Raw genomic sequence first — 22,775 nt, 5'->3', positions numbered from 1 at the left:
CTGAATCATTGCTTTTAGCACTTTATTTCATCTCCTTTGCCATCTTCTGAAGTAAATGCCATCATCAGATAATATCAGCCACTTGATTATCTTATTGCTGACATCTACAGGTTTCTTGAATAAACCCCTTTATTAATGGACTATTTTAGCATTTAGCTAATTTTTACTCCACTACTATATACTTCCCAATGCCCGAGGCCAGGGGGCGCCGCTGGGAGGAGCAACCCCACATCCAAAGAGCCATGGATGAGTGGGCACAGGAGGGCCTAAAGGAGCTATTCCACGTTCAAGATCAGGAGGGGCAGCGGTGAGGAGATATCCCTCATCCAAGGTAAGGAGCAGCGGCTGCACTTTGCTGGAGCAGCCGTGAAGAGATAGCCCATGTCAAGGTAAGAAAAACCCAAGTAAGATGGTAGGTGTTGCAAGAGGGCATCAGAGGGCTGACACACTGAAACTATAATCACAGAAAACTAGTCAATCTAATCACACTAGGACCACAGCCTTGTCTAACTCAATGAAACTAAGCCACACCCATGGGGCCACCCAAGACAGGTGGGTCATGGTGGAGAGGGCTAACAGAATATGGTCCACTGGAGAAGGGAATGGCACACCACTTCAGGGTTCTTGCCTTGAGAACCCCATGAACAGTATGAAAAGGCAAAATGATAGGATACTGAAAGAGGAACTCCCCAGGTCAGTAGGTGCCCAATATGCTACTGGAGATCAGTGGAGAAATAACTCCAGAAAGAATGAAGGGATGGAGCCAAAGCAAAAACAACACCCAGTTGTGGATGTGACTGGTGATAGAAGCAAGGTATGATGCTATAAAGAGCAATATTGCATAGGAACCTGGAATGTCAGGTCCATGAATCAAGGCAAATTGGAAATGGTCAAACAGGAGATGGCAAGAGTGAACATTAACATTCTAGGAATCAGCGAAATAAAATGGACTGGAATGGGTGAATGTAATTCAGATGACCATTATATCTACTACTGCAGGCTGGAATCCCTTAGAAAAAATGGAGTAGCCATCATGGTCAACAAAGGAGTCTGAAATGCAGTACTTGGATGCAATCTCAAAAATGACAGAATGATCTCTATTTGTTTCCAAGGTAAACCATTCAATATCACAGTCATCCAAGTCTATGCCCCAACCAGTAATGCTGAAGAAACTGAAGTTGAATGGTTCTATGAAGATCCACAATACCTTTTAGAACTAACTCTCCAAATATATATCCTTTTCATTATAGGGGACTGGAATGCAAAAGTAGGAAGTGAAGAAACACCTGAAGTAACAGGCAAATTTGGCCTTGGAATATGGAGTGAAGCAAGGCAAAGACTAATAGAGTTTTGCCAAGAAAATGCACTGGTCATAGCAAACACCCTCTTTCAACAACACAAGGGAAGACTCTACACATGGACATCACCAGATGGACAACACCGAAATCAGATTGATTATATTTTTTGCAGCCAAAGAAAGAGAAGCTCTATACAGTCAGCAAAACATGACCAGGAGCTGACTATGGCTCAGATCATGAACTCCTTATTGCCAAATTCAGACTGAAATTGAAGATAGTAGGGAAAACCACTAGGCCATTCAGGTATGACCCAAATCAAATCCCCTATGATTATACAGTGGAAGTGAGAAATAGATTTAAGGGACTAGATCTGATAGATAGAATGCCTGATGAACTATGGAATGAGGTTCGTGACATTGCACAGGAGACAGGGATCAAGACAATCTCCATGGAAAAGAAATGCAAAAAAGCAAAATGGCTGTCTGGGGAGGCCTTACAAATAGCTGTGAAAAGAAGAGAAGCAAAAAGCAAAGGAGAAAAGGAAAGATATAAACATCTGAATGCAGAGTTCCAAAGAATAGCAAGGAGAGATAAGAAAGCCTTCCTTAGCAATCAGTGCAAAGAAATAGAGGAAAACAACAGAATGGGAAAAACTAGAGATCTCTTCAAGAAAATTAGAGATACCAAGGGGACATTTCATGCAAAGATGGGCTTGATAAAGGACAGAAATGGTATGAACCTACCAGAAGCAGAAAGAAGAGGTGGCAGGAATACATGGAAGAACTGTACAAAAAAGATCTTCATGAAAAGATAATCATGATGGTGTGATCACTGACCTAGAGCCAGACATCCTGGAATGTGAAGTCAAGTGGGCCTTAGAAAGCATCACTACGAACAAAGCTAGTGGAGGTGATGGCATTCCAGGTGAGCTATTTCACATCCTGAAAGATGATGCTATGAAAGTGCTACACTCAATATGCCAGCAAATTTGGAAAACTCAGCAGTGGCCACAGGACCCAATCCCAAAAAAGGCAATGCCAAAGAATGCTCAAACTACCGCACAATTGTACTCATCTCACACGCTAGTAAAGTAATGTTCAAAATTCTCCAAGCCAGGCTTCAGCAATATGTGAACTGTGAACTTCCAGATGTTCAAGCTGGTTTTGGAAAAGGCAGAGGAACCAGAGATCAAATTGCCAACATCCACTGGATCATTGGAGAGTTCCAGAAAAACATCTATTTCTGCATTATTGACTACGCCAAAGCCTTTGACTGTGTGGATCACAAGAAACTGGAAAGTTCTGAAAGAGATAGGAATACCAGACCACCTGACCTGCCTCTTGAGAAACCTATATGCAGGTCAGGAAGCAAAAGTTAGAACTGAACATGGAAGAGCAGACTGGTCCAAATAGGAAAAGGAGTACATCAAGGCGTCACCCTGATTATTTAACTTCTATGCAGAGTACATCATGAGAAACGCTGGGCTGGTAGAAGCACCAGCTGGAATTAAGACTGCCAGGAGAAATATCAATAACCTCAGATATGCAGATGACACCACCCTTATGGCAGAAAATAAAGAGGAACTAAAAAGCCTCTTGATGAAAGTGAAAGAGGAGAGTGAAAAAGTTGGCTTAAAGCTCAACATTCAGAAAACGAAGATCATGGCATCTGGTCCCATCACTTCATGGGAAATAGATGGGGAAACAGTGTCAGACTTTATTTTTCCGAGCTCCAAAATCACTGCAGATGGTGACTGCAGCCATAAAATTAAAAGACGCTTACTCCTTGGAAGGAAAGTTATGACCAACCTAGATAGCATATTGAAAAGCAGGTCCGTCTAGTCAAGGCTAAGGTTTTTCCTGTGGTCATGTGTGGATGTGAGAGTTGGACTATGAAGAAAGCTGAGCGCCAAAGAATTGATGCTTTTGAACTGTGGTGTTGGAGAAGACTCTTGAGAGTCCCTTGGACTGCAAGGAGATCCAACAACTCTATTCTGAAGGACATCAGCCCTGGGATTTCTTTGGAAGGAATGATGCTAAAGCTGAAACTCCAGTACTTTGGCCACCTCATGCAAAGAGTTGACTCATTGGAAAAGACTCTGATGCTGGGAGGGATTGGGGGCAGGAGGAGAAGGGGATGACAGAGGATGAGATAGCCGGATGGCATCACTGACTCGATGGATGTGAGTCTGAGTGAACTCCGGGAATTGGTGATAGACAGGGAGGCCTGGAGTGCTGCGATTCATGGGGTCGCAAAGAGTTGGACACGACTGAGTGACTGAACTGAACTGAACTATATACTTCCATTAGCATAAGCGGTCATATAAAAATCTACAGAGGCATTCTATTCATAGCAGCACTTAATAGTTGATCACTCCCTCTTTCATCAATTTAGTTCTCATGAAGCTCAGGGACTCGACATTTTCCTACTATTCCTGTTACCTCACGGGAGCTATATCTCAGCATCAGTTGCTGAATCCTCTTCCAGATCTCTAAGTTTTGACTTCCCAAGGATTAGCCTTTGGGACTTTTTTCCACCTACACCCATTTTCTTGATATCATGATTTCAATCTGGTCTATGATTTCTTTCCTTACTCTAAATCAATATCTGTAACTGTCCTGCAAGAATCATACTTGCATATGGAAAAGGCTCAGAAACATACAATTTCCAAAAATGAACTCTTGATTTCTGCACCACAGTACCTGAGGGAGTAATGGGGACCTGTGTAATGGGGACCTGTTCAGAACAAAACCCTTTGAGTCATCCTTGATTTTCTCTAATGCACCACATATTAATATAATACATCAGCAAATCCTTTTGGCTTTCTTTTTATTTTCTTCTTATCATCTTCACTTTCTACCACCATGGTTTAAGCCTGGACTAGTGATGCATTGGGCTCTGTTTCTACTCTTGTCTATAACACTGTGTACCTTTCCCCACTCCTCACCCTGCACAGCATTCAAAATAATCCCTTTGTATTGGATTATGTCACACTTCTAGACAGAACCATTCAAAGACTTTCGTTCAAAATACATCAAGGATAAAAACCATATCCTAGGCCTGGGCTGCATTTCCAGTCTCATCCCCAACCAGGCTTTTTAGTCACATTGAATTCCAAATTTCCTCCATCTTTTGAGACTTTGCTTCAGAATGCCCAGAATGCATCTTACCTAGAAACACACAAGTCTCGCTCTTCACATGACATTGGATCTATAATTTGTTTCTGCTACTAGTTTGTTTGCATTATCAGGGTGAGGAATTTGGGGGTCTTTGTTCGTTTGATTATTTTTCAGTTGCTCTATGTCCAGCTTCTAGAACAATGCAGACTATAATCATTCAAAAATTATTTACCAACTAAATGGATGGACTGAATCAATCCTTTATAAGACTAAACTGTAAAATAATATAAACATCATCAACAAAGGACTGTTATTTGTTAATCATAGTACAAATTGGATATAATGTGTTGGCTTAAATTTGTAGACCAATTTTAGTTATAACTGGTGATTCAAATCAAGAATCAGAATCTGGCACTGTGAAAGAGATATTTTGCAAGTACACACACATATGCTTTATTTGCTTGAATTTTCTTTCTTATTTAAGAATGTTTGTAAGATGATAAAAATCACATGTAAGGAGAGCTCAATCATGATGATCCTGATAATAGGGAAAGAAAGGCAGTAATATACTCATGTGCCAAACGAGAAGCAATCAACAGCTGGATTTTCTTAGAGATATTTCGGTTTTATGTTTTTACATTAATAGCTATTTTAAAATTTGATCATTAAAATAGCTTCAGAAAAATAACTCTAATAAAGTCTTATAGCATATAAAATTTCCCTTAGCAAAATGCAATATTTACAAATTTATTTCTTAGTTATAAAACATTCTTCAAATTTATGTACTGCTAACTATTGAACACATATTTGGTAATTAACTAAAGAAAAATTTTAAATTAGCAACTTTAATCTTAGATGTTGTATTTTTAAACTACCACAAAATGAGCAAAATATTTCTGACCTATGAAGGTTTTTAAAAATCTTTACCAAAGTACTGATGTTAGTAGCATTAATTTTCACATTGATTTAACTAACATTTTGAATTTTTAAAAATAATTGATAAAAAATACAAAATTTATTTCATTACTTCTTCAATTAGAAAATAGCAATTTTATATTTGCTATAAGACTCCATTCTGAGAATCTTTGGAATTATTTTAAATCAAACCTTAATATAAAAGGCATACAAATCTATTAGGTAAACATACATCTTAATATTTTATTCTATGTAAAATATCATAAGAAATTTGTTTCTATTTTTATAGTGAAAATAAAGCACAAAAGTTACTCAGCATTCACCTCATAATTAATCTGTATTTAGTTTGACTAATTAAACTCATATATCTGTAAGCTTCAGATTTTCATTTAAACAATGCAAGTATGCATTCAGTTAATATAAATTATATGGCTATAGTTTATTTGCAAAATGTGAGCTATTTGTTTTCACTTTTAATTCTGTATCCTAACAAATGTTCTCATACCTTAACTCTTAGCACAGAAGCAAACATCCTTGCATCTTCAGACACACCTCCAATGTAGAATTTTTTCTGAAACACTGGGGGATGATCATTTTCATCCTGAATCTCAATATACACTTTAGCTGTATTGCCTGGAAGATAACAAATAAGATATATTTTATTGACGGTTACTCACTGGAAAAAGATGGAGTGGAGTAGACACATACTTTTTTTTTTTTTTTTGGAACAATGTAAATAACTTAATTCCGATAGTCATTCCTATTTGGCATGCTTAATACCCTATACCCACAGAGGACACTGATAATGATGCTTCTGGAATCATGATGTTAAATTGCTGCTATTTCTTTTAATTATAATGTCTTCTTAATTTATTTCACTGGGTTTAATAGGCACTAAAGTATTGTGTTTTGCTAATTTTAATAAAACAACTCAACCATTTGTATTCAGAATTACTTCACACACATTATCAAATTACATCAAGATAACACAAATATATTAAACAACTTATGAAATAATAAAGTCTGCTATAAATTTTAAAAATTTATTCTTCAGTATGTAACTAGCAGTGATATTTTCTTAGCTTAAAGTGCAGCATGTATATGTAGCATGTGTGTGCATGCTCAGCCACATCCCACTCTGCTACCTTATGGACTAGAGCCCACCAGCTCCTCTGCCCATGGTATTCTCCAGGCAAGGATGCTGGAGTAGGTTGCCATGCCCTTCTCTGGGGGATCTTCCTGACCCAAGGATCAAACCCATGTCTCCTGTGTCCCCTGCATTGCAGGTGGATTCCTTACTGCTGAACCACCCAGGAAGCCTGTATATGTACATATGTAGTATATACATGTATATACTGCATATATATGTACGTATATAGTATATGTACATATATAGTATATACATGTGTAACATATATATATATATATATATATATATATACACACACATACAGTATACAATGGTTGGGTGAGGGACTTATTCCCACCAAGGGAAAACAAGTTTTACTGTGTATCATAGACTATGCTGCATTTATTGAAAAAGATATAAGTGGAGAGATGAGTATTATAATGCTTATAAATACTGGGTTTTATAATTTAAACCACATTAAACATACAATAAGGGATACATTTCTTCATCACGTGTTTAATTTCACTCCTTCAATCATCACACCTTTAAGGAAAAGACCTTTTATTAGTGCATAAATAACCATTTAACAAAGAATCTGATAAAAATAACTTACAAATTAGGTAAAAAGAGGAACATGTGGTAAGCATTTTGTAAAATGCAGATTTAAATTACAAAAAATATTCTGATGTACCTAAGTAAACTTTTCTCATGCATTTCATGTAGGATCAAATATAGTGCAACTGATCTACAAACTATTAGGCACACCTGGTTTTTATTACTTTATTGTATCCTCAACCATAACAAATTAACATGAAGCTACTGGCACAGTGGGTAGATCATAGGTGTATAATATTTCTGTGTCGACTGAATAAATGAATGAATAATCTTCATTAGCCTTATAAGAATTTAGAAATGGGCACCTTTTTGCTTGACTTGGGAAAGATCAGTGAGACAAGAGAATGTATTCCAGAATTTTACCACTGTCTTGCTGCTACTCATTTAGTTTCTCTATTTGTCTCTTTCCCACCATTCCTAAACTGGACAAGCTAGAATCAAAGAGAAAAATGTGCTAGGCCAACAGGGAAGGATACCAGCAAGGACGTAAGGATGGCAGACTGCTTTTCTATCCTGCAGCGCCAGGGCTCTGAATTGCACCCTGGCCAGCCACCAACAGAGTTCATCCAAAATGACACCCATTTTCATCTTAGTGGCAAACAATTTTTAACCTCTGGAATCAAAGCTGAGTTCTACATTTGACAATTAAAGAAAAATAGTGAATCTTAAACTACAAGTGAAGATCTAATGGTCAACATGGTGATGATACTTAATGATACTATACTATGTACTCATATCTACTAAGAGAGTAGATTTAACATGTTGTTACCACACACACACACACACACACACACACAACACAAACACTGCTTTTGTGAGTTAATGGATGTGATAACTAACTTGTGGTATGCATTTCACAGTATATATGTATGTGGCCCATTGGTAAATAATCCACCTGCCAATGAAAGAGGCTCCAGTTCAATCCCTGGATTGGGAAGATCCCCTGGAGAAAGAGTCGCAAACCACTCCAGTATTCTTGCTGGGAAATCCCATGGACAGAGGAGCCTGGCGGGCTATAGTCCATGAGGTCACAAAGAGTTGGACATAATTTAATGACAAAGCAATAGCAATGTATATCAAAACACCACATTTTACAACTTAAATATACACAGTTAAATTTGTCCATTATATCTGAAGAAAGCAGGGGGGTGGGGTGGAAATTATGATGTATCTAATCAAAGAATACAAGATAAATGGTGACAAGTCCAAAAATAATGAAATGCACCCCTACAGTTTAATCACTAGAATAGTATTCACTTAGATTTCCTGATTAATTAGCATACAATATACATGACACAGTAAATTTCTGAAGCTTGCACACTTTGACTGAGTGTGAGGACTAAGGACTGTATCATGATCTTGCATCTAATTTGATTTTTGATTTATTACTAAGGCAGAAATTTGGAAGCAACTCTAATTTAAATTCATTTAAGTCTACTATTTACCTCCATGAGTATTTCCAGAATCTTTTATTTTCTCCATATTATATCCTTTATTTAAGGTAGTTATGAAGCACATAACAAAAAAGAAAGATGCAGAAAGGAGTGCAGATGAAGACAGTACAGTGGTATTGATAAAATGGATAAGAGAATGTTGTGAGGACAACACAAATGCATGATGACCTAATACCCTCTTGTAGTCTCCCTTTTGGTTGGTGAGACAATGAGAAACTCCCAATGAGAACCAAAGAAGATGAAAAATTATAAGCTGGATGAAAGATTTATTTGGCAAGAGTTTTGGTTAAAAGACATTGTAGCCCTCTATGCATTTTGGTGCCCAGTGCCTCATTTCCCTTCCTTCACTGACACTCTTTTTCTCCAATTGTATGAGACAATATTTTCTTTAGGCAGCACCTTTGGGTTCAGCAAGTCAAGAAGTTCCAGAAGTGATCCTTTATGTAAGGAAACGTGATCTACCTTTATGGGATTTATTAGTTTAAAGAAAGAAAACAGAGCTACTAAGAAGTAAAGCTAAGAAAAAGAAGTATGAGTCAGAATACAAAACTCCTTGAATAGATCTGTTCTATTTTAGACATCCAAAATAAGCTGAAAAAGGTTCAGAAGAGTAACAGAGTAAAAATATCACTAATGCTGGGCTTCCCTTGTGGTCCAGTGGTGCAATTCAGAGGACACCCCTCCAATCTCTGGTCCAGGAAAAGTCCATATGCCTGAGAGCAACTAAGCCTAAGAGCCACAACCGCTGAGCCCACACACTGTAACTACTGAAGCCTCTGTGCCCAGAGCCTGTGCTCTGCAACAAGACAAAGCACTGAAACGAGAAGCCTGCGCACCACAATGAAGAGTAGCCCCCGCTTGCCACTACTAGACTATGCTTTTAAAGACCAAATTTGGTTTGGATTTTTCCCTTTCCTTTCTAACAATTAATTTTGTGCTATTAGCTTTCTCTTGTTGTTATTTAAGTGCTAAGTTGTATCAGACTCTTTTGTGGTCCCACAGGCTGTAACCCACCAGGCTCCTCTGTCTATGGGATTCTCCAGACAAGAATACTAGAGTGGGTTGGTATGTTCCCCTCTTCAGAATTTTCTCGACTCAGGGACTGAACCAGAGTCTCCTGCACCCCTTCATTGGCCAGCATTTTTTTTTTAACCATTAGTGCCACCTAGGAAGCCCTTCTATCCACATGACCAACCTATTGCCTATGTTGCATTGGGTTCTCATAAAATACTTTCTAAGTAATGATTCAAGGAGTAAAAGCAATGGTTCTTAACTATGATTAATTTTGCCCATGCAGAGATGTTTTTGGTAGTGATATCTGCAGAGGATGAGGCAGTGGGGAGAGTGATACTAGAATTTAGTTGATAATGGCCAAAGATGCTGAGAAATACCCCGTGATGAATAGGACATGCCTCTATGACAGAAAATTATCTAACCCCAAATGTGAATAATGATGAGATTGGAAAAACCCTAATTAAAATGAGAGAGCGAAAGAGATTAGAAGAATAAAAATAAAATGGAAAGTTTTTGCAAATATATAACAAAACCCTCTCCTGAAGCCATGTACATGCACATGTCTTACACAAAGGACTGAATTAAAATGGGTAAAATGAGCTGCAATTATTTGATAAAACATTATCACCATTTTCACTGAGTTCTTTAAAGTCAGAGATTCAATCCTGTTCATCTCCACTCCTACCATTGCTTATTGATAGTGGCACCTGCTCCTGATATTCCCTCAGTGTGAATGCTCTAAACTTCAGTCTTACATCTAATTATTTCTAGCATACATATATCAAAGAGGTATTGATTATCATACTTGGGAATTAAAGAGCTTAGTCTGAAAGAAAACACACTAGACTAGACTGAATCCAAGGATGGTGCTTTTCTTATTGTTAAATATTCTACACAATGTAACACATTAAACTGATTTTTTGAACTGTATCATAATGTGAGTCTATTGCAGAGAACTTTAAACAATGCTTGGATTACCATACTTACGTATTTTGTACTTTGTTGGTGCCAAAAAGTCAAAGTTAAATCCTTCTTAAATTGCGCACACACACACACACACACCCCTAACTTTTATGCTATTTTTACTGTAATGCTATTATTGTACTTTATTTACTGTAAAATTAAATTTTAGAAGCACATAGTAGGTATTTAATAAACGTGGAATTAACTAAAATTGCTACCAAATCCCTACCTGGTGTTTACTTAAATAAAATTAATCACTATATTTCATCCCCATAAATGAGATGATACATATTTAAGCCCTGAAAAATAATAGTGCCAAACAACTGCATATTGTTTCAAGAATGAGTATCTCTCTTAAAGATAACAGTTGTTTTAGGTTTAATATTAGGAAAATATTAAATCTAAAGTTGGTGATTTGATCAAGCCATCTCATTCTCTGTTGCCCCTTTATTCTTTAACCCTCAATCTTTCCCAGCATCAGGGTCTTTTCCAATGAGTCAACTCTTTGCATCAGGTTGCCAAAGTATTGGAGCTTCAGCATTAGTCCTTCCAAAGAATATTCAGGACTGATATCCTTTGGGATTGACTGGTTGGATCACCTTGTAGTCCAAGGGACTCTCAAGAGTCTTCTCCAACACCACAGTTCAAAAGTGTCAATTCTTCAGTGCTCAGCTTGCTTTATGATCCAGCTCTCACATCCATACATGACTACTGGAAAAACCATAGCTTTGAGTATATGGTTTTGTCAGCAAAGTGATGTCTTTGCTTTTAATATGCTGTCTAGGAAGCATTATTACCAACAAAGCTGGTGGAATGGTGATAGAATTCCAGCTGCGCTATTTCAAATACTAGAAAATTATGTTGTTAAAGGGATGCACTCAATATGTTAGCAAATTTGGAAAACTGAGTAGTGGTCACAGGACTGGAAAAAGTCAGTTTTTGTTTCAATCCTGAGGAAAGGCAATGCCAAAGAATGTTTGAACTACCACACATTTGAGCTCATTTCACATGCTAGCAAGGTAATGTTCAAAATCCTTCAAGGTAGGCTTCAGCAGTATATGAACCAAAAACCTCCAGATATATAAGCTGGGCTTTGAAAAGGCAGAGGAACAAGAGGTTAAATTGCCACTCTACATTGGATTAAAAAAAAAAAAAAAAGCAAGAGAATTCCAGAAAAACATTTTCTGCTTCATTGACTATGCTAAACTTCTGGCTATGTGGATCACAACAAACTGTGGAAAACTCTTAGAGACAGAAATATCAGACCACTTTACCTGTCTCCTAAGAAACCTGTATGCAGGTCAAGAAGCAACAGTTAGAATCAGCCATGGAACAACAGACTGATTCCAAACTGGAAAGAAGTACAAGGCTGTATATTGTCACCCTGCTTATTTGACTTCTATGCAGAGTACATCATGGGAAATGCTGGGTTGGATGACTCAAGCTGGAATCAAGATTGATGGTAGAAATATCAATAACCTCAGGTATGCAGATGAATACCAATGGAGTTGGTGATGGACAGGGAAGCCTGGTGTGCTGCAGTATATGGGGTTGCAAAGTGTCAGACATGACTGAGTGACTGAACTGAACCGAACTCCTTGGAAGGAAAACTATGACAAACCTAGACAGCAAGTTTTTTAACATCACTTTGCTATGAAAGGTCTGTGTAGTCAAAGCTCTGTTTTTTTCCCAGTAGCCATGTACAGATATGAGAGTTGGAGCATAAAGAAGGCTGAGTGCTTAAGAGTTGATCCTTTCGAATTATGGTGCTGGAGAAGACTCTTAAGAGACCCTTTGACTGCAAGGATATCATACCAATCAACCCTATAGGAAATCAACTCTGAATATTCATTGGAAGCTCTGATGCTAAAGCTTAAGCTCCAAAACTTTGGCCATCTGATGGGAATGGGTGACTCATTGAAAAAAAAAAAAAAACAAAACCTTGATGCTGGGGAAGATTGAAGACAGGAGGAAAAGGGGGCAACAGAGGATAAGATGGATGGATGGCATCACTGACTCAATGGGCATGAGTTTGAGAAAACTCAGGGAGATAGTGAAGGGGTAACAAAGTCTGGCATGCTACAGTCCATGGGGTCACAAAGAGTCAGACACTACTTAGCAACTGAATAATGAACAAATCTAAAATCATTCAGAATTCCATGGACTATAGTAACTTCCTTTTTGTTCCTCTGCCCTAATTTATATTCCAGATAAATGATTGTTTCTAGAGATAAAGTAAGATATAAGAACAAAAGGATCATCTAAGATAAGCATTTAATCTGACTCTACTAAGGGGTTTATGGTTATTCACTAAGATAATAGAGTTTGAATAAAAAATATATAGGAAATATGATATAGTTTGTCTATTATATGGAATTAGGAGGAATATAATATATTTACATGATTTTTTGAAAAATAAATTATTAAGTATGTTAGAATGAGAAAAGTCCCTATTTCTTATTTCTCAGGTTTTTTTCTCTGCAGGAATTATTCTTAGTCATACTTATATACACTGTTTATTTTAAATAGCTAGGCAGCAAGAGAAACTGAATATTTTGAGGTTCATTTGAATGATATTTTAATTTAATTTGATGTTAATTCACTTTTGCCTGATTTTAATTGCTTGTATCTAAAACATACCTTTTTGTGTATGTGTTTGTGAAAGGTTAACAGCTGAACTAAAGTTATAACAGTATGTAACTACTGGCTTCAAAACCTTATGCTTGGATTTAACATACACTTGATTTTTAGCTAAGTCTTTTAGTGAAGAAAATGATGACATTGATAATTTCACTATAGTGATGAGATAACACGAGAGTAATATTCTAAACATTAATTAAAGTTTGGCTTTGTGTCCACATTAACATAGTTTTCTCATTAGGAAAATTTAATAAACTTAGTTTCCCTATAAACAGTAACCATCAACATAGAAGCTAAGAATGCAATATTATTTCTTTTCACTGGTTTTGCTTACAATTTTGTGATAATCTCTGAAAGCAAACTGATGCATTTTAAAGCATTTGCAAGGGAATGATGATGACTTTTAGCTCAGTGTTTTTCCATGCAAAATAATCAGGCACTATTTTAATTTATTTGTATCTATTAAATTCCAGCTCTCTCCACAAAAACAGCTTAATAGAGAAGCCATAAGGACCGATAAAACTTCTGTAGTGGTGAACTGGGAAATAAACACATTTAAGCACAAGTTGTGGAGCCAGAGCTTGGGTGAGACGCCAGTAATATTCCATGTATGCAGTATGACCTTACATGTGTTATTTACCCTTTATGAGCTAAGTTTCTCAACAATAACAAGGTAGTAAAGTATATATAAGGGCTTCCCTGGTGGTTCAGATGGTAAAGAATCTGTCTTCAATGCAAGAGACCTGAGTTTGGGTCAGGAAGATCCTCTGGAGAAGGGAATGGCAATCAACTCTAGGATTCTTGCCTGGAAAATTCCATGGATGGAGGAAAGTTCCATGAATGGAGGATCCCTGAGGGCTTTACAGTCCATGGGTCGTAAAGAGGCAGACACAACTGAGTGACTTTCACATGCACACATACAATTATATTTAAGTAACTGAATTAAATAAACAAATATATGTAAAGCATTAAATTCATCACGGTCTCACTATATCAAATATGTCTGAGTTTCCTGACTTTCAAGATAAGAGAGAGAAAGTATTATTACTATTGCTATTTTCTGAATGAGGAAGAATAGCAATTTTATGAAATTGAAAAATAATTCCTAGCATTGAATTACAAAATAAAATTGTTTCATGTGGGATATTATATAAGAAATATTAAAGAATGTAGTGGAAAAATACATATACTTTTACTGCAAATAGAAGAATTTAAATAGTATAAAAACTCTTGGGAGACAGTAAAAGTGCTATATTAATTATGCATAGTTTTGTTTATATGGCAAGACTATAGATTTGTGAAAAATTCATTTAAAAATGTCAACAGTCTTTGAGAAAGACATACACTACAATATTTGATGTAAAAATACTCTGTGGACATACAAACTTAAAAAGAATTATTTTACCCTGAAATGCAAAGTAATAGCTGAGAAAAAAATAATTATGCTTGAATAGACCATTAAATGAAATTTGTATTTTAGACACATAGTCAAAAACAAAAGTATGTATTTAAGCCCAAAGTTATTTTACTTAAATAGAAGCAATAGTTGATGAATTTGGTAAATTATATAAATAAACACTTAATATATAAATAAACATTCTTATATAAATAATATATAAATAAACATTTTTATATAAATAAACACTCTTAGATGAACAAAGAAAAGAAATAGAGGAAAACAATAGAATGGGAAAGGCTAGAGGTCTCTTCAAGAAAATTGGAGATACCAAGGAAACATTTCATGCAAGGATGGGCATTATAAAGATAGAAACTGAAGAACCTAATAGAAGTAGAAGAGATTAAGAAGTGACAAGAATATACAGACAAACTATAAAAAAAAAAGTCTTAATGATCCGGATAACTATGATGATGTGTTCATTCACCTAGAGCCAGACATCCTGGAGAATGAAGTTATGTGGGCCTTAGGAAACATTACTATGAACAAAGCTAATGGAGGTGATAGAATTTCCAGCTGAGGTATTTCAAATCCTAAAAGATGATGCTGTTAAAGTCCTGCACTCAATATGTCAACAAATTTGGAAAACTCAGCAGAGGTCACAGGACTGGAAGTCAGTTTTCATTCCAGTCCCAAAGAAGAACAATGCCAAAGAATGTTAAAATTACCATACAATTGCACTCATTTCACATGCTAACAAGGTAATGCTCAAAATCCTTCAAGTTAGGCTTCAGTACTACATGAACCAAGAATTCCAGATGTACAAGCTGGATTTAGAAAAGGCAGAAGAACCAGAGATCAAATTGCCAATATCCGCTGGACTGTACAAAAAGCAAGGGAATTCCAGAAAAAAAAAAAGAACATCTACTTCTGCTTCATTGACTACTCTAGAGACTTTGACTATGTGAATCACAAAAAAAAAAATGGAAAATTCTTAAGGATCTGGGAATACCAGACCACCTTACCTGTCTTATGAGAAACCTGTATGCAAGTCAAGAAGCAACAGCTAGAACCAGGCATGGAACAACTGACTGATTCTAAATTGTGAAAGCATTATGATAAGGCTGTATATTGTCACCCTGCTTATTTAACTTATAAGCAGAGTACATCATGAGAAATGATGGACTTAATGAATCTATAAGCTAGGATCAAGATTACTAGGAGAAATATCAACAATATCAGATATTCAGATGTATACCACCCTAAAGGCAAAGAGGAACTAAACAGCCTCTTGATGAAGGTGAAAAAGGAGAGTGAAAAAGCTGACTTGAAACTCAACATTAAAAAGCTAAGATCATGGCATCCAGTCCCTTCATGGCAAATAGAAGAGGAAAAAGTGGAAGCAGTGACAGATTTTCTTTCCCTGAAATCACTTGATGATAACTGCAGCCATGAAATAAAGATGCTTGCTCCTTGGGAGGAAAGCGTATTAAAAAACAGTGACATCTTTCGAAAAATATTCACATAGTCAAAGCTATGGTTTTTCCAGTAGTCATGTATGGATGTAAGAGTTGGACCATAAAGAAGAGTCAATGCTGAAAAAAATTGATGTTTTTGAATTGTGGTGCTGGAGAAGACTCTTGAGAGTCCCTTGGACAGCAAGGAGATCAAACCAGTCAATCCTAACAAAAATAAACCCTGAAAATTCACTGGAAAGTTTGTTGCTGAGGCTGAAGCTCCAATATTTTGGCCACCTGATTTGAACATCCAACTCTTTGGAAAAGACCCTGATTCGGGGAAAGATTGAAGACGAAAGGAGCAGCAGAAGATGAGAAGTTCAGATAGTGTCACTGACAAAATGGTCATGAATTTGAGCCAACTCTGGGAGATAGGGGAGGACAGAGGAGCCTGACATGCTGCAATCCATGGGTTGGCAAAGAGTCAGACACAACTTAAAAACTGAACAGCAACAAAAACAAACAAAAGAAACAAGCCAACAAACAAGAAGATTGTATCTTGAAAGTGCAATGTACCAAGCACTTGACAAAGTACATTGGCTGTAATGACGAATGTTAAATAGGCAGTCTTGAATCATCATACATGTCCCTAAATACACCTGATAGCCCCTTCTCATACCCACAAACACTCAACAGAAAGCAACATTACATTATCTTTTTCTTGAGACTTTACAGGAGTTTTGTCTAAAAACGTAGTATAAAATTCATCAAGAAGACATTAATAAGCCAACTCTGGCTTACCATATTTTGACAGAAGGAAAGAGAAATGCATTTTTCTTTTTTGAATATTCTCTCTGTATTAGTCCATGTACTGGCTCTTTTGTTTACATGATCTCTTTAAAACCTTTTAAATCATCCATGAAGTAGATTATCATTTCTGCTTTTCAGATAAATTAAAAGTTAATGAAATTAAGTCCCTGTAATAAGGAAGAGCTAGACTTAATACCCAAACTTGGCTAAAATTCATACTCCAGTCTCTTTTCATAATAAAAATAAGATTTTTAATAAAAACAAGACAACTGTCCATTAGAGACCAGAGATCATTTCCCACCAGTTTCCAGAATACAGGCAAGCAGATAGTAGAAACCAAATCAAATGTTTCTGAATAAACAGATAATTCTATTTCAAAGGGCAGGCTATCTCAGTCAACCCTTCTATGTCAGCCTGAGTAATGAGTAATGATTTGAAGGATTTATAAATGTCTACTGTGCTGCTGAAGAAAAAGAAAAAAATAACATTCTGAATAATGTTAAAGCAACACAGGGAGAAAGTTCTTTTTGATGCAAAGAAAGTATGAGCAGAACATCCGTTTCCTATTTCTTTATAAATTAATGGCTTACAACAATGTAAATGTATTATCTTAGAGTTCTACAGGCCAGAGTAGTATCATTGGCTAAAGTTAATATGTGAGCAGGTCTACACTGATTTCTGGAGGCTCGAGGAGTATATCTGTTTTGTTGCCTTTTCTAGCTTCTTGAATCTGCCTGCCTGCACTCCTTGGTTCATGGTCTCCTTCCACCTTCAAAGCTAGTGATGGCTAATTGAGTCCTTCTCATGCTGCATCACTCTGACCCTGAACAGTCCTATCTTATGTCAATTATAAGGACTTTTGTAATCACATTGGAGTCACCTAGATAACCCAAATAACTGCACCATCTCAAATCTTTAATCACACCTGGGAAGTCCTTTGGCCTTTAAAGGTGACATATGGCAGAAAGTGAAGAGGAACTAAAAAGCCTCTTGATGAAAGTGAAAGAGGAGAGTGAAAAAGTTGGCTTAAAGCTCAACATTCAGAAAACGAAGATCATGGCATCTGGTCCCATCACTTCATCGGAAGTAGATGGGGAAACAGTGGAAACAGTGTCAGACTTTATTTTTTTGGGCTCCAAAATCACTGCAGATGATGACTGCAGCCATGAAATTAAAAGACGCTTACTCCTTGGAAGGAAAGTTATGACCAACCTAGATATCATATTGAAAACCAGAGACATTACTTTGGCAACAAAGGTCCGTCTAGTCAAGGCTATGGTTTTTCCAGTGGTCATGTATGGATGTGAGAGTTGAATTGTGAAGAAAGCTGAGCGCTGAAGAATTGATGCTTTTGAAGTGTGGTGTTGGAGAAGACTCTTGAGAGTCCCTTGGACTGCAAGGAGATCCAACCAGCCCATCCTAAAAGAGATCAGCCCTGGGATTTCTTTGGAAGGAATGATGCTAAAGCTGAAACTCCTTGGCCACCTCATGTGAAGAGTTGACTCATTGGAAAGAACTCTGATGCTGGGAGGGATTGGGGGCAGGAGGAGAAGGGGACGACAGAGGATGAGATGGCTGGATGGCATCACTGACTCGATGGACGTGAGTCTGAGTGAACTCTGGGAGTTGGTGATTGACAGGGAGGCCTGGCGTGCTGCGATTCATGGGGTTGCAAAGAGTTGGACACAACTGAGTGATTAAACTGAACTGAACTGATTCAATTAATTCCAAGGATTAAGATATGGGCATGGAGAAGGGAACATTTTTTTCTGTCTACACCAGTCATATTACTGCTTTTGTTAAAAAATGTAAAATTAAGAGACTATTTTTATGAAACAGAAAAGTTTTAGGATGCTTAGAGATGACAAATTTAGTGAAAGCAAAGTGCTGTGATATGGCAGACATGAGAGTTTTTTATAATTTTCTTTTATGCACAAAAAACATTATTGACTCTGGTAACTAATTGTAGTTATGGACCAAATTGTGTTTTCCCCACGTTCTTTTGTGGGGACTTAGCTCCAAATGTGATTTTGAGACAGGACCATTATGGAAGTAATTCAGGTTAAATGACGTTGTAAGTGTGAAGCTCTGATCCAAAAGGACCGCTGCTGCTGCTGCTGCTAAGTCGCTTCAGTCGTGTCCGACTCTGTGTGACCCCATAGACGGCAGCCCACCAGGCTCCCCTGCCCCAGGATTCTCCAGGCAAGAACACTGGAATGGGTTGCCATTTCCTTCTCCAATGCATGAAAGTGAAAAGTGAAAGTGAAGTCGTTCAGTCGTGTCCAACCCTCAGCGACCCCATGGACTGAAGCCCACCAGGCTGCTCCGTCCATGGGATTTTCCAGGCAAGAGTACTGGAGTGGGGTGCCATTGCCTTCTCTGTCCAAAGGACTAGTATCCTTTTAAGAAGAAACAGCAGAAAGCTAGTGCTCTTTCTTGCTGCCTTCCTCTCTCTCTCTCTATCCTGTCTTTGTCTCTCTATCTCTATTCAACTCTTTCTGTGAGGACACAGAGAGAAGATGGTCATCCACCATCCAAGAAGAGAGGTGACACCAGAAACCAACCCGGATACACCTTGATCTTGAACTTCCAGCCTCCAGAAATGTGAGGAAAAAATTTCCTTTGCTTAAGCCATATAGTCTATGGTATTTCCTTATGGCGTTCCAAGCAGACTAGCACAATAATAATAGTAGTTACTTAATAATTGAGAAGTTCCTGAGCTAAAAGTTTTCAGTGCATCATTTCACCTTATTCCCATAATGCTCAGTCACTTCAGTTGTGTCCAACTCTTTGCAATCCCATGGATTGTAGCCTGCCAGGCTCTTCTGTCCATGGGATTTTCCCTCCAATAATACTGGAGTGGGTTGCCATGCCCTCCTCCAGGGGATCTTCCCAGTCCAGCAATCAAAGCCATGTCATCTGTGTCTCTTACATTGCAGGAGGATTCGTTACTGCTGAGCCACTGGGGAAGCCCTTATTCCCATAATAATCCACTGTTATTGATTATCCACATTTTATTGGTGAAGGAACAGGGGTTGGAAGGATTAAATGATATGTCTAAGATTACACAAGTAGGAAAAGGCAGAAAAGACTTTCATCCAAAACTTGTCTTCTTACCAGAGACAATACATATTCTTAACCATTTCACTTTGGGGCCTTCCTTCAGTTTGGCAAAAACATCACAATATTGTAATTATCCTCCAATTAAAATAAATAAATTAATTAAAAAATAATTAATTGCAAAATTATGCTGAGGATCTAAAAAAGCAGGAGAGAAGCCATTTGAAAAAAAATAATCCTGTGCTGTGCTGTGCTATGCTTTGTCACTCAGTCATGTGCAACTCTTTGTGACCCCATCAACTGTAGCCCACCAGGCTCCTCTGCCCATCAGGATTCTCCAGGCAAGAATACTAGAGTGGGTTGCTATGCCTTCCTCCAGGGGATCTTCCCAACCCAGGAATAGAACCCAGATAACACAATCCTAAGCCTTTCTGAAGTTTGTGATTTGTGGGGAGTGGGTCAGGACAGTTTGTGCCAATTAGCATAAAATTTTTCTTTAGGTATTAGGTTTTTAGAAACTTCTATGTGTAAGAACAATGAGAAAGTAGCATTTTCCTAGGGAATTTCTACATTTTAACAAATCCCCTGGAGGCTGAGAATATAGAGTGATAGATGGGAACAGGGTAATCAAACCTACTTTTTAACTACATCAGGAAATTGTTGACAAGCTGTGTAGATAATCTGGCTTAGCTTAAAACTGCTCAATGAAGTGCTGCTATATATATATCCCTCCCTGAAAATATCCTATCTCCTTACTTCATGACAGCTTGAGGCAAAGTAGAAACACCATGGATTTAAAAGGAGAATTTTTTTTCCAATATACTTTTGTACTTTTGGACTGATTTTGAACAGGGACAAAGACCTGCCTCCTTATCTATAATCTATAAAAAAATATGATTATTTTGGTGATTAAATGTTATTATGAATAGATTATGTGCTTATCATCACCATAAAAATGTAAAGCATTAGAGTTGTAAAAATTAAAAAGTGATTTGGCATTCATGCTGTTTTCAAAATATTTGCATGGTGAGCAAACTATGTCAAAGTATACACAACAATACCCATGTATACAATATATGTACATGTTAGGATAAGTATATGTGAGATAATAAGAAAATATAGATATATAGATCAATATCTGTGCCTGGTTCTTGATGCAGAGCTCCTAAAACTCCTGTAAGTAAAGGTACTAGGAGGATCTTTTGTTCTAACATTTAGTGTTTGATTTTGGTACCTGACATACAGATCCTAAGACCCCTGTAATTTTCTGAGTGATAAGAATCTCTGACACTGAATTCCTAAATCTCTTGGAATTTTCTAGGGGATAGGTGATAGGAATCTCCATTGGTTCTAATGAGGTGACCTTGGTGGGTTCCTGGAAGGATGCTGATCACCAGAAAGACCAAGCCACGATTAGAAGTTTGGAACCTAAACCATCATGTACACAAAAATTAAAAAAAAAAAAATTGAAATAAACTTCATTGGTTCCTTTCATCTCTTGCAGCTAAAATGTCTGGAGAGATAGCAGGTGAATCTACTTTTTCTGCATTAACAAGTCCTGGATGATGCTTGTTAAGTCTCTGCTTTTCCCCCTAAAATCAAATGAGTTTGCTTACTTGTTTGCTTGTTTATCTATGTATTTCTCCAAGCACTATGTGATTTAGTTGTGAAGACTTAACCAAAAAGGAATGATCAAAAAGAAAAGTGACCTTGCAAAAGCAGAATCTAATTATTCTTTATCTGTATATATTTGCTTAGTTTATTAGCCATTTGGTACACAGTATATTTAATAATTAGATTTTTTCAGAAATTGTAGAGGTAATATAAGGTGAAAGAATTTAACTACAACTATTTAGTGCAATGAACAAGCTACATTTAGCCCTTAGAAAGTACCTGATAAATATGTGTCAAAAGAGGGTCATAGTTCTTGCAATATGTCACTAAATTCAAGAATTATAATCTTCTCCAAAACATCTGATAAGAAAAGGTAATTTTTGATGCCACATGCATTCGTGAACTTTCAAAGTTCAAGTAATCAAACACTTAAATTTTTAAGCAACGTTCATAGTAAAAAGTGAAAATACATTTTCAGTATGACAGAATATGAAATCTAGCTCTATAAATTTCAAATAATATGCTACTCCTCTATACCTGTCCTCACACTGCCTACCTTAGCATTTCATTTAACCACATTTGGGCCCAAATTTATTTTTGAAAAGGTTAGTAGAATGTTCTTGATTTGTCTGCCTAACATCCCTTCCTCCCTTATTTTGGACATTGAACTCCATCTTTTTCCCCTTGGATTACTGTACTTCCCTTTTCCATGTGCTCTTGGTGGAATTGTCAACCACAGTGCTCTGTACCCTAGACTTACCCTAGTCTCAATTCAGGCTAGTTAGATTCTCCCCTGTAGGCAATCTTTGAGCTTCAAAGTCCATGACCCCAGCTGTCTTGATGATACTGCTCAAAATGCAGTGTTTTGAGTTGCTAAGACTGCTGAAGCTTTTTTTGTCCTTTCTTAGATCTCATTCAGCTTTTCCTTTGATCGGCACAAGCCACCAAGTATCCTAATGAGAAGTTCTTTTTAGTATAAGTCAGTAAGAGGTTTTTCTGTTGTTTCTAACCAAGTAAACATTCCAAGTACAAGTGGAAAGACCAATTTAGTCAATATCAGGGGATGGGGACCATACTTCCCTACCTACAGAAAAAGTTTGGATTTTCCATCCCAAGGAACCAAAACACATTATAAACTGTAAATTTTCCTTGCTACCTACAGAAACACTGTCAATCAAATTAATGGTACTCAATCTAGAGTCCAAAAGAAGTCATAACTGTAATCCTAACAGTCAGGACTACAACCATTGTTTACACAAAGAGCATAGAAACATATGAACTCTGTGTATAC

The 22,775-nt window shown here is 37.0% G+C and overlaps 1 protein-coding gene across 1 annotated transcript in view; it reads right to left on the bottom strand.

The window, feature by feature from the left end:
- Positions 1-22,775, bottom strand: part of PCDH15 (protocadherin related 15) — a 1,798,632-nt gene that overhangs the window by 115,412 nt on the left and 1,660,445 nt on the right. Inside the window, exon 29 of the mRNA XM_045164127.1 lies at positions 5,838-5,965. Coding sequence (XP_045020062.1) covers positions 5,838-5,965 — 128 coding nt within the window. The remainder of the gene's footprint in view (positions 1-5,837; positions 5,966-22,775) is intronic.

This window comes from Bubalus bubalis, chromosome 23 (assembly GCF_019923935.1).
Source record: "Bubalus bubalis isolate 160015118507 breed Murrah chromosome 23, NDDB_SH_1, whole genome shotgun sequence".
Taxonomy (NCBI): Eukaryota; Metazoa; Chordata; class Mammalia; order Artiodactyla; family Bovidae; genus Bubalus; species Bubalus bubalis.
The sequence above is the reverse complement of the archived record's forward strand: the minus strand, read 5'-3'. Positions and strand labels throughout refer to the sequence as shown.